Raw genomic sequence first — 20444 nt, 5'->3', positions numbered from 1 at the left:
AGCAGCTGAGCCTGTGGAAGTTGGGAGTGGGAGTTACTCCTCTGGCAGCTCACCTTTGCTTCAAGCCGTACCTTTGTTTTCTGGGTTGTTATCGATCAAATAATCTCTTCACGCTACAGCAGCAGCGATTGCACTTGATTTTGTTGTTTTGGCCTTCTCCTGGGCTTGAGGGTGTGTCAGGCTTCCCGCTCGGGTCTGTAATAAAAATACTGAGGTGTGGGGCGCGGGGGCAGGGGAACAGTGACACTGCTGGCAGGAGGAAGGATTTTCCATCACAGCGCGCAATTAATAAAGACGCCCAAAGTGGGGGTGCGAGGGGGGGCCGTGGCGGTGCGGTGTTGGCACCGTGAGCAGGGAGCGGGTGCCCGGCCGTGCGGGGTGCGGGGGGCTGTGGGTGGGGGGTGCCGGGGGCGCCAGGGCCCGCCCAGCGCGCGCCTAATTGGCTGCGGGGGGAGGGGCGGCTCGTTAGGGGCTGCGGGCGCGCGCCGCGGCTCGCGACTCGGCGGCGGCGGCCGGAGCGGAGCTCCCGCAGCCCCCCGCAGCCCTCCGCAGCCCTCCGCAGCCCCCCATAGCCCCCGCAGCCCCCGCTGCCCCCCATAGCCCCTGCAGCCCCTGCCCCGCATCGCACAGCCCGGCCGGGGCGCGGGAGAGCGGGGAACCAACCCCCCCCTTCAGAACACTGACCAAATAAAGGTGAATTCTTCGGCTTGAGCTGCGCTCCGGAGGGACCGAGAGGAGATTTGCGTCCCTTCCAGCGGCCGGGAGAGGCGCGGGAGGTGCGGGGACAGCATGGGCGGAGGGGCCGCGAGGAGCGGCCGCCCCCTGCGCCTGGAGCGGCTGCTGCTGCTGCTGGGGCTGTGCAGCTGGACGGCTGCCCTGCGAGGTAAGCGCTCGCCGCCGTCCTGCGGGCTCGCCCCTCGCTCCCGGGCAAGTTCGCGGGGGGTTCCACCGGGATGAGGGACCCCGCACCGGGGACCGGCACCCCGGGAAGCCCCGAGCGTGCGGGACGGGCGGGGGCACGGCTGACCCCACGGCGAGAGCCGCAGGCTGGCAGGTTCGCGGTGTCCGTGGGAGCGCGGCGTGTGCGCGGACCCGTTGCGCACCAGGGGTTCTTCACCGTGGTCCTAGTCGTGTTATCCCAAAATGGAGCGGTTTGGGAGATTCGGTGACCTCTTCTGGCAGTCTCCTCGGCTGTCACACGCTGCGGTGCTGGGGTCGGGTGCTCACGCACACGCGTGCGGGTTTGTGTCCGCGCGGGGTGCGTGTTTGAGATGCTCACAGACCGTCTTTCGCTGTAACTTTTTTCCCTGGTAAATGACTTGAGTGAAATAACCTGTTTAGGGCAAATAGCCAAAGGATGTCAATTCCTCGCCGTCCGACATCCCTGACGCTCTGGCTGGACTTGTCAAAGAGTCAGAAGAGCCCGGGAGGTCGTGGGGGGCACGATCCAGTGTTGTGTTATCCCTTTTGGAACACGCTGCTGATAGGACATTGCTTGTGTATTTAGAGTCTGAAACGGTCTGTTACAAATGGCTTATTTTTACAGAATGGGCTCATCAGACTTGGTCGATCCTGAAGGGTTCCTCTGGCTGTTTCAGCACCAGCCCCTGTGTGGATGTCTCTTTGCATGCCTGCTGTGTCTGTGCTTCCCTTCCCTTCTGGCTACACTCCATGGGAACGGTCTGGTGGGTTGTGACCCCCTGCCACCCCTCCTGGGAGCCTCGCTGGCCGCTTCATCTGCTCTGTCCTCTCCTTCGAGTCCGGTGGCTGGCCCAGCAGAGGGGAATCTGAGAGGCTTCTGTGTGACAGGCAAAGTGTGGCCTTTTGGTGGTTGGTTGGGGGAAAAAATGCTTTGCAGAACAGTGAAATTAATGAGAATAGAATGAAGGATAATGTTTCTTATTTTTTTTCAATACTTTCATCAAGAAACATCTGTGATTGCCACAGAATGAATATGTGTTTGAGTCAGTGATGGGAGATGCTTACTGCCTTTTGTTTTACACAGCTGGTAGAACTCTATGGCGGTTCCTGTGCAGTGTGTACAGTCAGGATCGTGCCCTCTGAGCACCTGGAGTCGCACACTGTGGGTCATGCATGGCAGGATGACTCTTCTGTTGCTCTTAAGGAACAAATTTCAACTATTTCATTAAAAAACCCCACCATACAGGACATTCCAAGTTCTAGACCGTGGCAGAATTAGTTTTGGCTGTTATTCTGAGGAAGAACTGTATGTTTTTTCATCAATTTGGTGTCTGTAGTCTCTCAGCTGCGATGTTGCACAGCGTTTACTTAACTGCTTAAGCCAAAGCTTCAGCCTCGGTTAACAGCCCATTGAGCTGTAAGGTTTTAGTTTATGAAGTTGTTGAAAAGCTGCCTCGGCGACAAATTGTATTCCAGGAGTCTGTTCTGAATGGGGATTGAGGAAAAATGAAGTGATGGTGGGTACCCTTCTCACAGGGTTTGAAATCTATTGCAATGAATATGCATGCATGTGGCTTTGGGCTCTTCTTTTACAGGGAAAAATGCATAGACATGATGGTAATTGGAAAATGAGAAGAGAGTCACTAATATTTATTATCTCACTGATGCCTTAAAACTAATTCTGGGTTGCGTGTATCTGAATAAAGATGTCTGTAAAACACGAGCATTAGCATTCTTCTGTGTCTTGATATTAAAGCCTGAAGCGATGTGTTAGACTGTGTTTATAGATCTGAGTACATTTTGTTCTAAATAAGCGTTGTTTGGGGATTTTCCTTTTCCAGTAACGTGGCACTTACTGTACTGCTTGGTAGCCACTGCGTGCTGCTGCTGGTTAGATGATGATAAAATGCTCCACTAAGCCACTTAATGGGATCTGGGTGGGTGTGTGGCCAGCAGGCAGCTGGGGGAAAGATCTCCCTCAGTCTGGAAATTTTTGTGGGGCTTTTGCTGTTGGTTTGTTGGGTTTTTCCACATGAAAACCACTGATGACATGCAGTCCAGAGAGCTGCAGTTTAAAGTATTATTTTGCATCTAGGAACCCAGAAGACAAAGCAGCCTCTGGACAGCAGAGCTCCTGGAGGTCTGGGGCTTGTTTAGAGAGGTAAAACCAGCAAATTCTGTTTGTGCTGAAATGAATTCAGTGGTGAAGACAGGACCGGTAGCAAGTTATCTGTGTCCTGATTGTACCTTTTATCTGGGATTTAATTATGTCCCTGTGCAAATTAGATGAGCCTCCTTTTATTTCACTGTAAGTGGGCTAGAATTTAATTCATGTATCTGAGGATTCTGTCCATGTTTGCAAAACCCTTCCCTGGCATCAGCTCGGAGCAGTGTGAGAGCTGTCGAGCTGTCGCTGTGTTTGAGGAGTGTTGTTGATTTGCTGCGGCCCACTCTGCCTCAGAGCTTGCATTAACAGAGCAGGGAGGTTTTTTTAGGTGTCCTGATTTCTGTGTTCTAGAGGTAGTATATTATTTCTGTTGCTTCATTAGCCTGCCTCAAGTTCTTGTTCTCTGTTCCCGATGCTCTGCTGAGAGCAGTGCTGTTTGATTATCTGTAAGTACATTCAACAGTTTACTATTTGAAATATTTCTGATGTGCCAGCCCCAGTTGAGTGCTGTGTCAGTGTGTTGGTTTATTTGATCTTGAAATATGCGTGTTACCAATACCTCAGCTAGGGGTAGACTTGAAATGTTCTGAAGGGGTGCTACAGGAGTAAATGGAATGAGGGGAAGGCATGGGTGCTCTAGGAATCTCTTGTATGACTTAGTTCAAATGGCTCCAGTCAGTTCATGTTGTGTTTTGGTTCTGTTAGGAGAAAGCATTTATTGAGATAACAAACTGTGTGCTCTGCTTTTGGACCTTCCTTGTTTCTCCATCAATATTTGTGTTATTTAACTTTGTAACTGCTCGGAAAATAAACTGTTTTATTCCTGAGTTTGTTTACTAAATAGTCCATCAGTGTTCTCAGGTCTCAGAGATGGTTTAGCTCAGCTTGCTTGTGGTACAGTGTTGTTCTTGCTTTCATAGGGAGAGGTGTTTTGAAAGAGTAATTTCTCTACAACCACAGGGAATTCAGCAGCTCTAAGGAGCAGTGTTTCAAAGCTGGGTGCAAGGTGCAGAAACTGCCTTGTTTGGAACTCACAAAGTATGTGTGAATCTCTTTGTAAGTCCTTGTCTAGTTTTAAGGCTTCTATTTAGTCCTGAAATCTTTCTGCATTCATTGCCCCTGTTGTAACTTGTGGTAACATCTTTCAGAGAAAGAGTGGGAAAGTCTGACCGTTGCTGCTGGGTGTGAGACTGACTTTGGACGTGACTGTACTCTGGCTTCCTCCGTTACAGAACACTAATTCTTATGAGGATTGCTTTAATTTGCACTCTGATGTTACTTGAGCATGTTACTGCTTTGCACAGAGAGCATACTGTGAATTGCTGGAGTGCTACAGATCTGAATGGCAATGAGTTTTCCTTCTATTGCTCAAAAGCATGTGCTGCTGCCCTGGAAGCGAGGTGTGCACAGCTCCATCGTGCGCTTCTGATCCACACATCCCCTGCTGGGCAGAGGAGAACTCTGTCCTCTGAGGTAGTGTGTCCAGGGGTGGTTTATCTTGGTTTGTCGTTTGTACACATGTGCTTGTTCATATGTGTGCTCGAGAGGTGTAATTTCTCTCTACAGATGTAGAGAATAAAGCTTGGTCTGTGCAGGGGTGAGATGAGCTTTCCATGCTATGAAAATATTCCCCATCTTCGTGACAAAAGGAGACTTTGCATCAGGATGACTTTTCGCCAGGGCAGAGCAGAAACTCATCTGATGATATTTTCACAGTGAATTACAGAGGGAAACACAAATAGTGTGATGTATGCTAAGATGGAAAATTACTTATGATGGAAGGATTCCTCAGGGCCACTTGATGTATCTTTTCTGTATTTTGAGTCCTGCTTTCTGTCGAAAGGTGGAGTCTGAGGAGAAGAGCTGCATTTTAACACCAGAGGCTGCTGTTTCAGTTGTTTTTGGATGCTGCTGCTGTTGCAGTGAAGCAGATGGTCAGACTCATTTGTATAAAACAGGAAAATGTTTCATTTTCTATTTATACCTTTAAAGAACTTTGATGGTCACGTTTTACCACGTGGCTTTAGAGCCTGAGTGTCTGTATCTATGAAGTTTCTTTATGCCACTCTCATTAGAGATCAGTACATCACATTTTAGAGCATCTTGCAAATAGGTGCTGGAAAATGCCAATGCTGCACACAATCTTGAGTAATCTGAGCCTTGTCCTGTGTAATTGTGATCGATGTAATTTTCATCCATCTCCCCTTCCCCACCCACCTTTAGTGTCTGGGTTAAAGCCATCCAACTCCTGTTAATAAAGAAACAGTGGTTGCAGGCTCTTGGTTGGTGGAGTGCAGTTACTGCCCAGTGCAGTTTGGTGCCAGATGCTCAACAGAGACTTCCATGCAGGGAATGTCAGAGGGCAATCACCCTGAAATGGGATGTTCCCTGAAGGTCATTCTGCTGGCTGCTGCTGTAGGTGTTTTTGTCTGATTTTCACCTGTTCCTGGTTTTGAATTTTAAACATTCCAGCCCTGATGAACTGAGCTCATTTAGTTCCATTTAGCTTAAACATATTTCCTTCAGGAAGCTTAGCATGGTGTGAATTTATTCAGCAATTAGCTTAATTTTGGATTATTGGAGAGGATGAATAGGCTTGTACAAGATTTTTGTTGTGTTATTATGTCTAGATTGAGGTAGGACAATGACAAATTCACGTGGTTTCTCAGACAGCAATATGTAGGTGAGATTGCATGCATGCATCATGGGTGTAATTTCAGTGTACAGCTGTCCTAGTCTTTCTGTACTTTCCTGAAAGATATAAAATGCTGCCATACCTGTTTGCAGATCCTACTGTGAGCATCTTACTGGAAACCTCTGCTTACTGTGTCAGGGAAAGAGAAAAATGCAAGCCACCAATTACTGTAATTTGTATATAACAATATTCTGAAGAGTTTTGAAAAGCCACAAACCCATTGCAGGCAACTGAAGGGAGAAGCAGCTTGGATCTGGATAGCTCTGATGGAAAAGCAGTGCAAAGTCCTACTGCTGTTTACCTGCTTTGCATCCAACTGATGCTGGCAGCGAGTAGGTTGCCATCTGAGGGGATGCTGGCCTGTGAGATGGCTCAGTTTAGATGCCAAATATATGCTCTATGAGTCTACTGTTTCACCCCAAACTGATTTGAAGTCAAGGTTTGCCTCCAACAGGCATGCCAGGCAGCTTTGCAAAGTAGGGATGACATGAAGCTGTAACATCCCATCTGTGAATGCTACAGCCCAGCTTTCTGTACTGTCCAGCCTGTGCAATCCCAACTGTTCCCAGTTCTGTAACCACAACCAGGGAACTTGGCTGTTGAAGATTTGGTTGGGACGTGGGTGTACCTGCAGTTTAGTCCTGGCTCCAGAGCTGACTTGTACGTGGGTGGTGAGAGTTAATTTCCCTTGCCCTCTGTACAGGACCTGTGCTGTAGGGGGTCAGATGTAATTGTAAATGCTTTCTGTACTTTGAAGGTCCAATGGATGCTTCAGCATTTGAAATGCTGTAATAAAAGAGTGTAATTAATCTGTAGGTAAAGTGTATTAAATATGCCTAAATATAAAAAGTGTCATCAAAATGAATGGAAACAGCTGAGCTGTTTTCTGTACCTGTGCCTGTTTTAAAGAAGCAATAGGAGAAGTTTTTATAGCATTAAATTAACAAATGGTCAAACCAAGTGTTACATGCCCCGTGTTCTGGTTGGGTCTGATGACTTTATTCTCAGTCAGAAGTGCTGTTGTGGAACTGAAGCTTTACATCTGTGAAAAGTTTTCTGCATGTGAAACTGAACTGCTTGATTCCTGGTGGACTGTGAATGTAAAAAGAGCAGACATAGAGATCTCTTACACATTGTGAACAGATACTCACGAAATGGCTTCTGTCCTTTCACCATTCCTTTAACAACTTGCATTACAGAAGACGAATTTGCTCGATTAATTGAATTCAACCTTTCAGGTAAAACCATATCTGATTTGCAGCCCAACAGATGTGTCTGTGACTTTTATGGTGACAGATGCTTCAGGTTAGCTGTGTTCTAGGCCACATTTAAAGCTGCCAAAGATCTGTGGTAAGCCATTACCCTTTCAAGGATTAATTTCAGCTTCCAATTTGGGAGGTATTTTGTGCCAGTGGTGTGTTGTAAGGTGCTGCTGACACACCTAATGCCAGTTTCTAGTTGGAACATCTTGTTTTGTGTCTTTTAACTTGGGTGGAAAGAACATGGATTATTTGGAATAAAAGAAGTGATGCTGACAAGCACTTAACAACGCTTTGACCATCACAGGGGCATGCTGTGGACCAGTAACAAATGTAGTGGAGGCACTGGGTAGGATGTGTATTTAATGCACATCGTTCCTCTTCAGCGCTGTGTCCTGCCTGAGTCAAGTTCTGAATGTTGGTATTCACATTGTGTACTTCTCAGTAATTTTGACAACATACAGACTTGTTCAAATAGCTCTCTAATTCTGGACTTCAACTTTTTTTTCCCTGTATAATTATACACTTTCAAGATTCTGAGCCTCCTTATACAGTTCATGGGCAAATGATCCACAATTTCCCTGTTATAAAAAGCATGAAAGTAGCTGACAAGTATTCCAGAGATAAATATAGCACTGCAAAAACCTCTTGTTTACCATTATAAGCTGCAAAATGCTGATAGAATCAGTGGATCCAAAGGATCAATAGCTCGAATCTGTAGATGCAAAATTGAGTAACTTGGTGTATCTTAGGCTGAAATGGAGCAACAATGAGGGCAGAAGCTGGAGATGATTTTTTTGTCTGCTTCATCCCTTCTGGTTTTGGTTGGTGTTTTGGGGATCCATAATAAGCTAGAGTAATGTGTGGTTAAGGCCTGGTATTTCATACATTCTGGCTTGTTATCAGTCCAGTCATTTAGGCTTTTCCTAAATAGAGAGCAAATTCATTAATATTTGGTTTCTAATAAGTAGTGGTTGTATGTTAAAAATGGAAACAAGTTAGTCCTTCCCAGTTGTCATCTGGTAACACAGTTTATGGTTCTGCTGAATACCCAGAGGCATTCCATTAATACTGGATTTGCCACAGCAACAGCAGAACTCCTTCTACTCCCACTATAATATTAAAAATGTAGGACTTATTTTGTGTCAAATGAGCTAACAAAATAAAAGATGAATTTAAAGTATTTAATCTGTCAGCATCAATGAATCTAAGAGGATTATCATTCCATTACGGCTAATAGATTTTTTCCAAAGATAACTTTGCCACTTGACTTGCCTATTTCTGTGAAGATTGTTACAGATCTAATTTACACTACAATTTAAATATTCCTGCTCTGTTTTGATTGAGTCTGAGAGTTGGTAATGTGGGACCTGGCTTACGCTGAGCTTGATAACTTTGCTTCAGTCACTCGAATACAAGTTCTCATTTTTGTGTCTTTAATGCTTTGTAAAGCTTGTGTGGTGTTTTCTGTTTTGAGTTGTACTAAATATGACTCAACTGTTCAAGTGTGAGAGCTGGAGTTTAACTAATTATGCACCAACCTCTCCTTTCTTCTCTTCTGAGGAACTGATGAGAGCAAGAATGAAAACCAGTGGACAGTGGTGTTTTATGTTTCTTTGAGAGAAACAGGCATAAAGAAATAGGATGGGAGCACTTGTATCTTCCTTCTGTGTCCCCAGGCAGACTTGGTCGAGGAGAGAGAAGAATACATCAACTTCCCAATTTTAGACAGAGCCTGGGCTATAGCTTTTGACTTCAGTAACTGTGTAATAATGCCCACACGAAGATCTTGAGGTGCAACAATTAGAAGTGCTGTAGTAAAGGGAGTCCTAGCAAATTAAATCCCACCCTCACCTTACATGCTGAATTTTCCACCTCAAGATTTTGCAGCATATGTGGTATTTCCCTAAGTTTTATGTGAAAAGTTTGCAGTGGTGCAAAGCAGCAGTGAGTGGGAGGGAGGCACGTTACTGGCTCATTAGTGACGTTGTCTTAGTCACATCTGGGTGGATTGGTGCTCCCACTGAATTTAGAATTTAGCAGATCCTCAGTCCTGTCAGAAGGCAGACCAGAGATATATGTAAATGAAGACTGCATCAACCTCTTAGAGCTGTAATCATCTCCCAAATTAGCATTGCAGTGCTGTGGCTTATGATGTCAGACTGAATTACACGGCTACCGAAACGCCACGGTGTGCTTCAGAAACTGTTTGAATCCTGTGAATAAATTAAGGACTTCAATTCCCAACATTATTTACTGCTTTCCTCCAGTTTGCTCTTCCTAATCACCAAGGCTTTTTTTTTGATGAATACATTAAATGCAGCAAAGGTGATGAATGGAAGAGCAAGACCACTTCAGCAGCCCTGCAGTGATGGAGTAGCGCTGCAGGAGGGGAGGAGGCTGGTAGAACATCGTAAATGGTGACCACAGCACTCTTAGGTCTCATCACCTATTGCTTTGATGTGAGGTTGTGTCTGTAACTACGTGATATTTCTCACTGGCTTTAGCATTTCCAGCACAACAGCTTCAGCAGTAGTGAACTGATTTGTGTGTTTGTTTGAAATACAGCCATGCTCTTTAGCACTCTACCTCTTGAAGATATGAAAGTGCTCAAGAGATTTCATATTTTTTCAAAGGTCAGGAGCAATGTTAGTGAAAAGGGAGGAAGGAGTGCACAGAAAACTGACTGTTCTACCTCTATATTTTTTGAAGGTTACTGAAATATTCTCTATAAATGTTCTCTAGCACCTTGTGGTTGAAGGGACAGTGGAGGTAAAAGGTGGATGATCTTCTTTCTGCTAGCCAGTGTTACTACTGGTCTGAAAATGCATTGTGTAGACTATTTTCTCTTAGAGGTTTACCTCATATAAAAGATAAAATGAGGCTAAATGCTTTGGAGCAAAACTCAGTGTCCTGCTGCTGCCTGCTGTGGGGATGGTTAGTCTCTGCCAACAGAATCGAAGCCATTAAGGACCTGACGGAACCGTTCGGAGGTTTTTGTGCGTGCAGGATGTCAGTTATGGTTCCAGACTCCTCAGCCCCACGGGGACAAGAGACAGACCCCTCCAAATAGAGCTGATCACCCCCTCTGTGGTGCTCTCATTCAGCTGAGCAGTGTCCTGGAAGGAGGCTGTATGTCTTTGTGGTGAAGGCTTGCTGTTCAGACCTAGCCGATGATGATGCATGGTAATGGCTCGTAGTGCTTCTCCAGAGCTAGCCTGACCCAGCAGGCTGCTGAAAATGTATCGTGTCAGCTGTGAAGCAATGTCTGAAGCCCATAAAGAGGACTGCAGTATTCTAATTTATTGCCAGTACCTCTTTTATGCCCACTGAACTATTCAGATCTTTCAACAGTTGATTATTCCTTTCTGCAGTTACATTGGAGGGGGAAGGAGAGAAAAAACTCCTTTGCCATGCAAGTGTGTTGCTGTACTGGCGTGTTGCTGTCTAGAAGCAACCTCTTAAGACAGCTATCTCTGAAATGATGATGCAGGAGCAAAGGAGTTAATAAAAGGAGTTGAGCACATGTGGAATAAATAGCTTCTATAAATCGCACACAACAGGTTGTTATAATGAGATCTGCCACAGCTGAGGGCAGTTCCTTTCCATTTTTATATCATTATTTTAGCTTGGTAATGCTAAAGCAGATACCTGAAACAACGTCACACCTAGCAAATGTGAGCTTTGTTTGTGTTTGAATGTTTTTTGCTGTGAATGAACCACAGTTGTCACTGTCTTGCAAAGCCCTTCATGTACTATCAACTCTTTGTTATTTAACCAAGCGTTGTGAGGTGTTTTAGCAACTGCTGCCGTGTGTCAGGTTGACTCCACACTCGCTCCTTGGAGTTCCCAGCAGCATCTATGACTTTCAGATTTCCAATATTTTCAACACAATGTAGTTGACATCTGAAAACCTCCAGGTGGAAACGTTGTCTCAGGATTTGTTAGCTGCTTTTTCGTTTCCCTTCCAGTGATATTTCTCTTCGTTTGAAGTATAGATTTTCTTTCCCTTCACCTGGGTGGGATTAAGTTGCATCAGAGTTTGGAAAGAGACAGCAGTTAGATAGGAAGTGAGGATGGGGAAATAAAATCTATTTAAATAAAACAACCTCCCTTCCTAGGAACAAGCACAGAACTTGTTTTAAGCCCAAACTGTTGTTCTTGCACATCTGTGTATTTTGAATCTCCTGGCACTGTGGGCAGCAGCAGCAGGAACGCTCCTCATGGCTGTTTAAGGTGCTGTCTCGGTCACTTAACGAAAACAATTCATGAAATTCTGCTCAGGAATCTGATGCCACGTGTTGGAGCAGTAAAACACAGGTATTATTTCTACTCTTGGTAGTGATGTGTGCCTCCAGCATACCATCTCATGAGTTAGTGAGGAAGGTTCTGGTGCACTTCTTGTCCCTGTTCTGTCTCCTTTAATTGATAAAAAAGTGGGTACTGTGTATGAAATGTTTGAGCCATTTCCCAGCTGGCCTTGAAATCCCATCCAGAGTACCTGCAGTTAGATGCATGTTGGTTTTGTGAAGGAAGCAGAAGAGAACAGGGAGCAGGGTTTTGAGCAGGGCAGCTAAGCATTCTGCTGCTGTTTCTAGTCTGTGATTTCTGGCTCGGTAGTAGCACTGTGACTTTGCTAAGCAGATGACAAGCAGTCACCTCTGCAACCCTTTCTGTATAGATTACTTTGCAATATGTATTGCTCTGTAACTGGCCACAGATAATGCGTCTTGATAGTTTTTAATACGTGTGAAAAGAAGGGTATTTGTTTTGTTTAGTGCATTGTCTGGAAGAACTTGCTCAAAATCACAGAGCAAACAGGGTTCACAGAAGCACTGAAGCCGTATTTTTTTTGGTGAAAATATTAGATGGGCTATTGAGTGGCTTTTCAGTAACACAGACTTGTCACTGGCAAGTGTTAATGAAGATCTAGACTGTTCCACACACAGACTCCTATACAGAGCATTGAGATGATGCACTGTATTTATGAAAACAGATTTTGACCTTTAGGTTGTCATTAAACTATTTCTGCTGGAGATCAGCAAATCTCTTGTGGCTATTATTGCTGTGGTAACCTGTTCCACTGATTTGGCACTACAAATTTCTCAGTAACAACAGGAGTAGATTGTTTTAATAAAGAGAGGACTCTGACAAGGTGACTGTTGAGAGTGTCCTTTTATCATGTCAAGGATCTTTAAGAGTTTAAATCAAAAAGTTAGGTAGCCCTGTTAGTGCACTGCAGACACACATCCTTGCATAGTTGTGCTTGTTTTTTGGGGCACTGATCAGAACAGTAGAGATCTACTAGATTCACAGTTAAAAGATTGAGCAGCTGAGGATTTTCCAGGTGTTTTTCAGCCCCAGAGCCACTTGAGCCACACTTTGGGGTCTCTGCATGCCTAACTCTTGTGTCTGCTCTGCAGAGATGCCTTGCAGTTGCAAAGTGTCAAGGTAAACATATCCAGTATGTTTTGTCCTTTTCTGCCTTATCTTAGCCCCAGAGAGTTTAATGTAAATAATACTTTACCAGAAATATTTTGCACTTGAAGGCAAGCGGAATAGATGCCCTAAATAGATGCCTTTCACCTATGAATATCCCTATCAGACAGCTCTTTGTGTCAGTCTGGCCGTGAGAGATAAAAAACACAGAGCAGTGCTGGCTTTTACAAAGTTTGAGAAATCCTTAGTGGAGTGATAAATTATTGCTTATCAGAAACACAAATGGCGTGTCTCAGCCTCTGCGGTGTTCAAAGGAACTTCAAACGAATCCCTTTGTCTTACGGATTCTCTGTCTCTTTATAAAAGACTGAAAAACTGGTTTTGGAACCTTAAACTGCTGTCTTCTCTCAAATCTGTCTTGACAACTGTTTAATGGTATTATCATCATAAATGGACTTCACCAGCATCAGAGACATCTGAGCAGTTCCAAATGGCATTGGAGTTCATGGCAGCGTGCTGCCTGGAAAGTGGCTGGATTAAAGGCTGAACTCATCTGCTGTGAGCTGTGATATATCCAGTGTAGCAGATGGGAGTGTTACAGGGTAGAAGCTGAAGAGTACGATGGAAAGAGAACAATTCTCAAGGCCAGGAAGCCGGGGATGTGGAGGCTTTGGTGGAGGTGTTAAGGTTCATGGGTTCATTTCTGAGCAGTGATTTTCCAATCAGCATCATTCCTGTGACCGTGCACAAGGGCCTCTGGTTTCCTCATTTCAAGCTCCTCTTCATTTTTCAGCTTAAGGTTTTTGGGGAGGAATTTCTGAGAGGTAAAACTGCTAAAATATCACAGAAGGCCAAGTGGTCAGCCAGCTAAATGGCTCCTTTTTGTCATAAGCAACACTCGTCTGTATTTCACTGATGGTACGCCATGTCCTTCCTTGTTGTAGTTCTTTGTTGTCCTCACAGTAAAACCAAAGGATATTGGTTTGCCTGTCTCGAGGGAGAGGAACTGATCTACTCATGAGGAGGTCTGGCTTGCAAAGCTTGTGAAATCCAGAGGAAATCCTTTGATTGGCAGGGAAAATTGCCACCGACTTGACTTTGCGTGCTGGAGCCTCACCAGAGATTTGCTTTGATGCTGCCTTGTTTCCTGCTAATATAAAAACAAAAGTTGCTGCATTCCCAATTAATACTTTATCTGTTGTAAACATCGTCCCTTGGGAAGGTGCTTACTGGGATATGATTTGCATGTTTGACAGCAAGTTCTTTTCCCTGTGTTAAAAATGTAGGACAGTGTCTGTCAGCACCAGAGACCTTCTCTTCATTTTTCCTGCTCTTCTGGGAGTGAATAATTATATTTGCAGGCCCAAAGAAGAAAATCTGCTGTCATGCAGACAATTTTCATTAATTTCCTAATAACTTAATCTGTGTCAAGGAACATAAAATGGATCAAAACCTAAATGAGAATGACTTTTTAAATGATAAACTCTTGGCACGCAGCTGAGCTGCGGCACATTGTCGTTCAGACTGGAGCGGCCGCTGGAGCTGCAGTGTGCAGTGCATCTCACAGGAACCATTTTTAGTTTAATAAGTTAAATTGCATTAAAATGAAAGTGTAAAAATAGCCTCTGCTAAATTACATCTGTGGCATGTGACTTCTCAGCCTATTTACTTTTTTTTTGTGATCCTGCTGAAGTTGTGCCTGAGACTGTTACAGGCTCCTCTGTTATGTATGGTGAAAGCCAGTTAGCCAGGCCTGGAAGCCTGCTGATGGAGTGCTCCTGGTCATGAACAAAAGAAAGTTATTAGGATCGTTTGCAGCAGACTGCTCTGGAAGCCATAGAGGTATGCTCAGTTCATTGGAGGCAGAGTTACAGAGAAGCTCCAGTGCTGTATTTCTTCCCCTCTGTGAACCTCCAGAAATGCAAACCATGCCCTTTAGGTCCTCCTCATGAGACTGGAGAGTGGAAGCACTTTAACAGCCTGGTAAATTGGCTGTGTCAGGCTGAAGGGGGTCGGACCACTACAGGTACCACTGAGATAAAGGACCCATCAAAAGCGACGGAGCATCCATGCACCCTGTGACCCAGAGCTTGTGTGAGGGAGGCAGTAAGCAGTAAGAGGGGCTGAATGAAGGTTAGAAAGTCATGTTCATGGGTCAAAGTCTACAGTCTGAAGGTGGCACAGAAAGCAGCCATTCATGTATAGAGTGTCTATGTTAAGAATGAAATCCCTGCCTCGCTGGGGAACGTCTGTGGAGGGAAACAGCCACTTGCAACAGCACATCCTCTGGTTTTATCCTCTTACTACACCTTTCCTTGCTTGAACCTTGCTTTTTATTTGTCAGGTTAGTTTTTGATGGGGTTGGATTTGGTTGTTTTTGTAACATCTGGCTGAGGATGGTGTCTTGCTTGGTGTTTCACAGTGTCTGTGACTGGCAAGGTAACTTCTAGTAGCTGCAGAATGCGATAACTTGGCAGGAAAAGCCCCAGGATTTTGCATTTGTTGGTGGCTCTTGCTCAGAACACAAAGAGAGAGCAGCACAGTGAAGATTTTTCAATGAAATCTTTGACAATGTTAATGATGCTCCTGCCAGATCTCTTGAAGTCACTGTTGCACCCAATCAAGTAGTGGCAAGTAGAAAGGTTCTGCAGTGAACCTTCCATGTACAAACCCAAGATTCTGCCACTGGAGAATGGTTACTGGTCAGCCATGGACCAGGAAAAGTGGCGAGATGAGTGCACTTGGCCTCAGCAGTGAATTACAGAAGCATTTGCTAGAAGAGCATTGTTCTGCTTTTTCCCATTTAAAGGATGATTTAATTGCATGTGAATTAAGGGTTTTTTAGATGGATTACTGCTGCCAGTGAATTTCATAAACTCTGACCTCTGCTCTTGCTCTCAGAGGCTTGCAAAAATGCCCAAGCTGCTTAACCATGGTGACACAATTGTCAAGTACATAATTGTGCTTTGACTGCCCGTAGCACTTGCTGTCACTGAAAATGTCAGAAACTGCTACTACAGGCAATGCAATCATTTAAATATCTGCCTGTAGTATATTCTTTGCTTGATGATAAGGCTTCAATGCCTAGTGTACTAGTGCAAGCTTTCTGATGGCTAGGGATCACTTCAGATTCCATCTAAAAAACCTCCAGAGCTCTGAATCATTGGGTGGAATTGGGTTTAGAATCCTTTAAACAGAACTCAGAATGGGACCTGTCATAATATGCAACTAGAAAGAAACACCTGCTAAATAGTTTGAAGTTAGAAACAACTTATTAGTGTCTCAGCACACATCTGAATGATGATGACAAGTTAACAACAGACACAGTGACAGTCCAGTAGCAGTTTACTCCTTGGGTGCAACTGACCTATGTCACGAGCTCTATTGGAATTGCTCTTCCAAGCATCCATGGTTATAAGAGGCAGTTTGTTTACTGGGGTCAAGTCAATCCCTGTTGTTACAAAAGGGCTGTCAAAGCCCCTTTTTGGAAACAGACTTTGCCATTACAGAGAGGAACTGTGCCCTGCCATTTCTGACGGACAGACTGACACGCTTCAGAGTGTGAAGTGTCCCGCTTGTCAGTGAACTCGCCCCTGCCCAGGAACTTTGTGCTTCACAAGCTCCCGCCAGGAACATTCTGCTGCTGGGTTGTAGAGCAGGAGAACGAGTGCTGGAGGTAGTGTGCACTTGGAATAGCCAGAAAGCTCAGCTCGTGTTCTTCAGAGGACAGAAACACTCCTTGGAATGTTATCTTCTCTCTCCTCCCCCTTTTCTTTCTTCTCTTGTATTAAGCTTGGTGCTTTGCTGCTTTTTGCTCGACAGCCTCAATCCTAAGCGTCCATCTGCTTGAAGATCTCAGTGTTTCATGACAACTACAATATTTTGAGTGCAGTAGTAGTAAATCTGTGCAAGCTAATGCTGTGACTTTCCAAGGGTGTCTCTTCGGCGTGTGGCCAAGCCTGGGGTTGCTGCCGTCTCTGCTGCCCTCTGCCTGCCCGTGCCAGCCACTCACGAGATGTTTCCTCTTCTTTTCCCCTTACTCTGAACGTTTTCCTTCCATTTTGCTTTTTAAGTGTTGTCTTTATTATTCACCTCTGAGAGTGTCCTTATGGCTTACACCTCGTTAATGGAGCCTCGAACGGTCCGCAGGAGACAGCGGCCCAGCTCGTGCTCTTTGCCTGTTCTTGGGTTGGGGCCATCGAAGTCTTGCTGAGCCCTTGAAGCAAACTGGCAGGAGGGGGAAAACACCCGGCGTGAGAGGTTAGCACACACTGCTGGGAGCAATACATCCAGGGGAAGGCACTCTCTCTCAGCTCTGGCAATGCTGTGCTGCGTTTTCTTCCTGAGGATCTGTCCTTCCGAGCGTCGCAGCATCCCCAGGTGCTGAGATCCACGGCGTAGCTCTGGCTGGGATGCAGTGTGAAAGGCGCTGTGCCAGCTACACAGTTGTGGAAACAGAAGTCTGACAGCTGTGCCATTCAGTGCTGCCTCTCACAAATACATTTTCAGAGTACTGCTCTCTTTGAAAGCAGGAATGCTGATGTGAGACAAACGAGTCCTAAATGGCAAGATAGGAAACACCAGCATCCCTGTCTGGGCTTTGACAGTCTTTTTTCCACAATCTAGACAAGTGTAAAGGAGTGGCTAAACATAGCAGCACAGGAGTTTTTCTTGCCTCCCCCCTACCTCATCCCACCCCCCTTTCCTTTTTCTTCTTCCTGGAGTCAAGCTGAGGCACATGTTTTAGGTAATGAAGTATTTTTCTCTTTTGAAACACATTCTCGTTGCTTTGGTGTTTATATCCAGGTGAAACAGTGGAGAGACATCCCTGACTGCTGCCTTGAATATTGATATTTGGCTTTTACAAGAGAAATACTGACACTTAAGCTAGTGGAACTGATGTCCCAGGAGCTCCACACCTTTGCACCCACAGTGTGTGTGTGGACACCTTATGGCTTTTCTTCCCTCCTGTTTTTCGTGGCTTGCAAGTGGCATTTTGAGATAATCCTTGAAAATCGTCTTTGCCAAAAGGCTACTTTGCAGTGTAGTGTTTGGCTTACAGATGTAGAAGGAGCAGTTGTTATTTGCTTAAAGCATTGGCCTGAAATGCAGGAGGTTTGGCTCTGCTTTTATAGATGTTAGCAATGACCTTAGGCAAGAAGCTTTTTCCTGTTCTGTGACTTGATTAATCTAAAATAGGTAAATCTTCCTGGCATGTGCCATTACTCAACTCCGTGATAAATCTGGCTTTCAAAGCACTATTTCAGTGAGCTGGGTGTAAAGCTGCTTGTTGCCAAAGGTTTTGTTTAAATTAGTGTTCAGTTAAAATGTTTTATGGCTGATGATGATGACTGCATTTTTGCAAGCTCCTGCAAATGCATGTAACAGTGGTTCTTACTCTTTATTTAAGCTTAAGCTCTTGGAAGCTGTCCTGAGGAATCCATACAGTCAACTTCTCAGGAGAGCTATGGCAGCAAAATGCTTAAAGATTGAAATTTGGCAACTTATGGCAATTTTCTTCTTGTATTTGTGTTTTATGTTGTAGGAGCTAAGGGCAGGCTGTGGATTGGAGAGGTATGAATAGAACCTCTGGAATCTTGATTTGTGTACAAATGTGCAATAAAATCTGCCATTATTGACAGTACAATGTCTGCATAAAACATCTGTAAATAGGACTCTCTGTCCAGTGATGATGTCCAGGTGATTGTCAGGATGCTGGTGGGTTAACAATTCTGGGCTAGCAATTCTTTATGGGCAGAGGAAATAAAGTCTTTCCTTACCTATTCCATATTGTTATGTCTGTTCTATCTAAGTTCTGATTCTAGGCTGTGCTTACACAAATAGCTATCATAAATCTTATTTCAAGAACTACTGTGCTTTCCTGGGTAAGACCATAAGAGCTCCAGAGGTGCTTTTAAGTATCAATGCAATGAATGTTAGCTCAGGTAAAAGCCCCTCATACCAAAAGCTGATCCTTTTTCGGAGTGATAGGATACATTACATTATCACTGATTCAGTAGTAGGAGAGAAGAAAACACAATTGCAACCTGTGGTGGCTGTACAGTGACTGAAACCATCTAACCGTAGCACAGAACGTGGAGAGCTCTAAGTTGTTCAGAAGGAGCCTTGGTGCCTCTAAAGCAGAGGGTCCCCAGGTGGCAGCCTGGTCAATGGCTGAAACTGCTGCAGCAGTAACTGAAGTGGTGTAGTTCATTGAGATCTAATCTGAAATTGTTTTCAAGCTCTGCATGTTGTGTAGAGAAAGGTGCAAATAAATGATGTGGCATATCATCTTTTCCAACCTGTGTTTTGAAGATTTGAAATATTCATAGAGGAGAGGATCATTTTAGGGCTCTGATTAGCACACAGTGATAGTGCTGGAGGCTCTAATATAGAAGCCTATGAAATTGAACTTGGAGTGAACCTGACAGGCCTGTTCAATGTGCTGATGCTTGAGCTTTACTGGGTTTTTCCAGTGCATTATACAAAATAGGGATGAAGTGATAAGTGTGTTTAAAAATTATGGTCTAAGTGCAGCACATTGTCACACAGTAAAGCATTTACCCTGGGGGAGCAGAATGTAGCTGGGTGTTTGTTGTTCCATCTCTTAAAAGTGCCTGTTTGCTGCAGCTGTGGTTTCCTTGAAGTCTCTTTGTTGTTATTTCTCTCAATCTTCCTATTCAAAGTGGTGTTACATTGTGAGCTGGAAAGAGGGGGATAAACACAACTCTGGCTATGAAAACAATCATTGTCCTTAAAGAGATTAAAAGAAGGGCTGGGTGTTTAGAATGGAGTGCCTGCACATGCCTTTCATTTCATTTTGTCTGTAGAGTGAACCAGTCACTCAATGCAAGACGAAATGATGAAGTTTAATCTGGATGGTGTCAGAATAAAGCTGACCTCGTAGCATTTACCTCTGTACTCATCTCTGTTTTATTCTGAGAAGATGTTTGTAGCTTCATTTGTAACTTATTTAAAGAACTTGGATTACCATTAAGGCTTGTAATGTAAATCTAAGGAGCGTTTGTAAGAACACGTTGCATGAAACAGTGGTTCCATCAATAACATTTCAGAGGTCAATTCATGTTAATCCAAGTTTAGATTTTAGACCTCTATTAACCAATGATGATCTTTAAGAAAAACCCCACAGCAGGCCTCTTGAAGCACTGAGATTTCACTCTGGTATGAAATGTACTCTAATACAGTGCTCTGGCAGTAAAGGTTTGTTACAAGCCTAGAAACAAAGTCCTTGTCTTAATGTCTTTGAAGCACAAAGCACCCTTAATATTAAAGGATCAAATAGGAAAAAATTACAGAGTGTGAAAGAATTTGCTGATAAAAATGTATCTCATTGATGGCTTGTGCTTCTGATCTAGTGTGGATTTAGACAAAGCATCCTCTTTGTGTACTGCACAGTCACAGTACGAGCTCTGGTCTGGCACAGGTGGAATCTCAGATTACACCTCTGTGAGGTGAATGCAAATAATTAATGAACTGGATTCTCAGGATCTTGTAAGATCTCATTGGTTTACTAAAATGACTGAAATTATGAGGGTTTGTGTCACCAAAGGGGTGGCCCACATTGGCTCATACGCTCATAATCTTTAAAGTACACTTTAGGACATCTGGGTCCTGCACTGGCTGCTTCTGTGGACTTGCTCTTTTACTTTATTTAAGTCTTTCAGTGCTTTATCAGAAGCTGGATTTTTTTTTTGTCCTTATTCCTCCTGGATTTGAGAGGTGAAGATGAGAAGTAATAGAATCAATGAATGCATTACTGTAAGTGGTTCTGAGTAAGATAAGTGCTATCAATCAGATTTTTTTCCAGACCTATTTAGCATCCAGCCAGCTCCTCTTAGGAACAGATCAGAGTTTGTGAAAACACTTAATCTGACCCATCTTATTTAAGATAGCTAATTGGAAGCCAAGGTTTTCTTAGAGTCATGGGGTGTTGATTTGCAGG

General features: G+C 44.3%; 1 protein-coding gene across 5 annotated transcripts in view; it reads left to right on the top strand.

Moving 5' to 3' along the window:
* Window positions 1-520: 520 nt before the first annotated feature.
* Window positions 521-20444, top strand: part of UNC5D (unc-5 netrin receptor D) — a 106492-nt gene continuing 86568 nt past the window's right edge. For all 5 annotated transcript variants that reach the window (XR_009820495.1, XM_062015803.1, XM_062015801.1 and 2 more), the window contains exon 1: window positions 521-883. Coding sequence is in view for 4 of the 5 variants with exons in the window: in XM_062015803.1 (XP_061871787.1) it covers window positions 790-883 (94 nt within the window). In the remaining variant the exon portion in view is untranslated. The remainder of the gene's footprint in view (window positions 884-20444) is intronic.

The sequence above is a fragment of the Colius striatus genome, chromosome 27 (assembly GCF_028858725.1).
Source record: "Colius striatus isolate bColStr4 chromosome 27, bColStr4.1.hap1, whole genome shotgun sequence".
NCBI lineage: Eukaryota > Metazoa > Chordata > Aves > Coliiformes > Coliidae > Colius > Colius striatus.
This window is presented reverse-complemented; position numbering and strand designations above follow the sequence as displayed.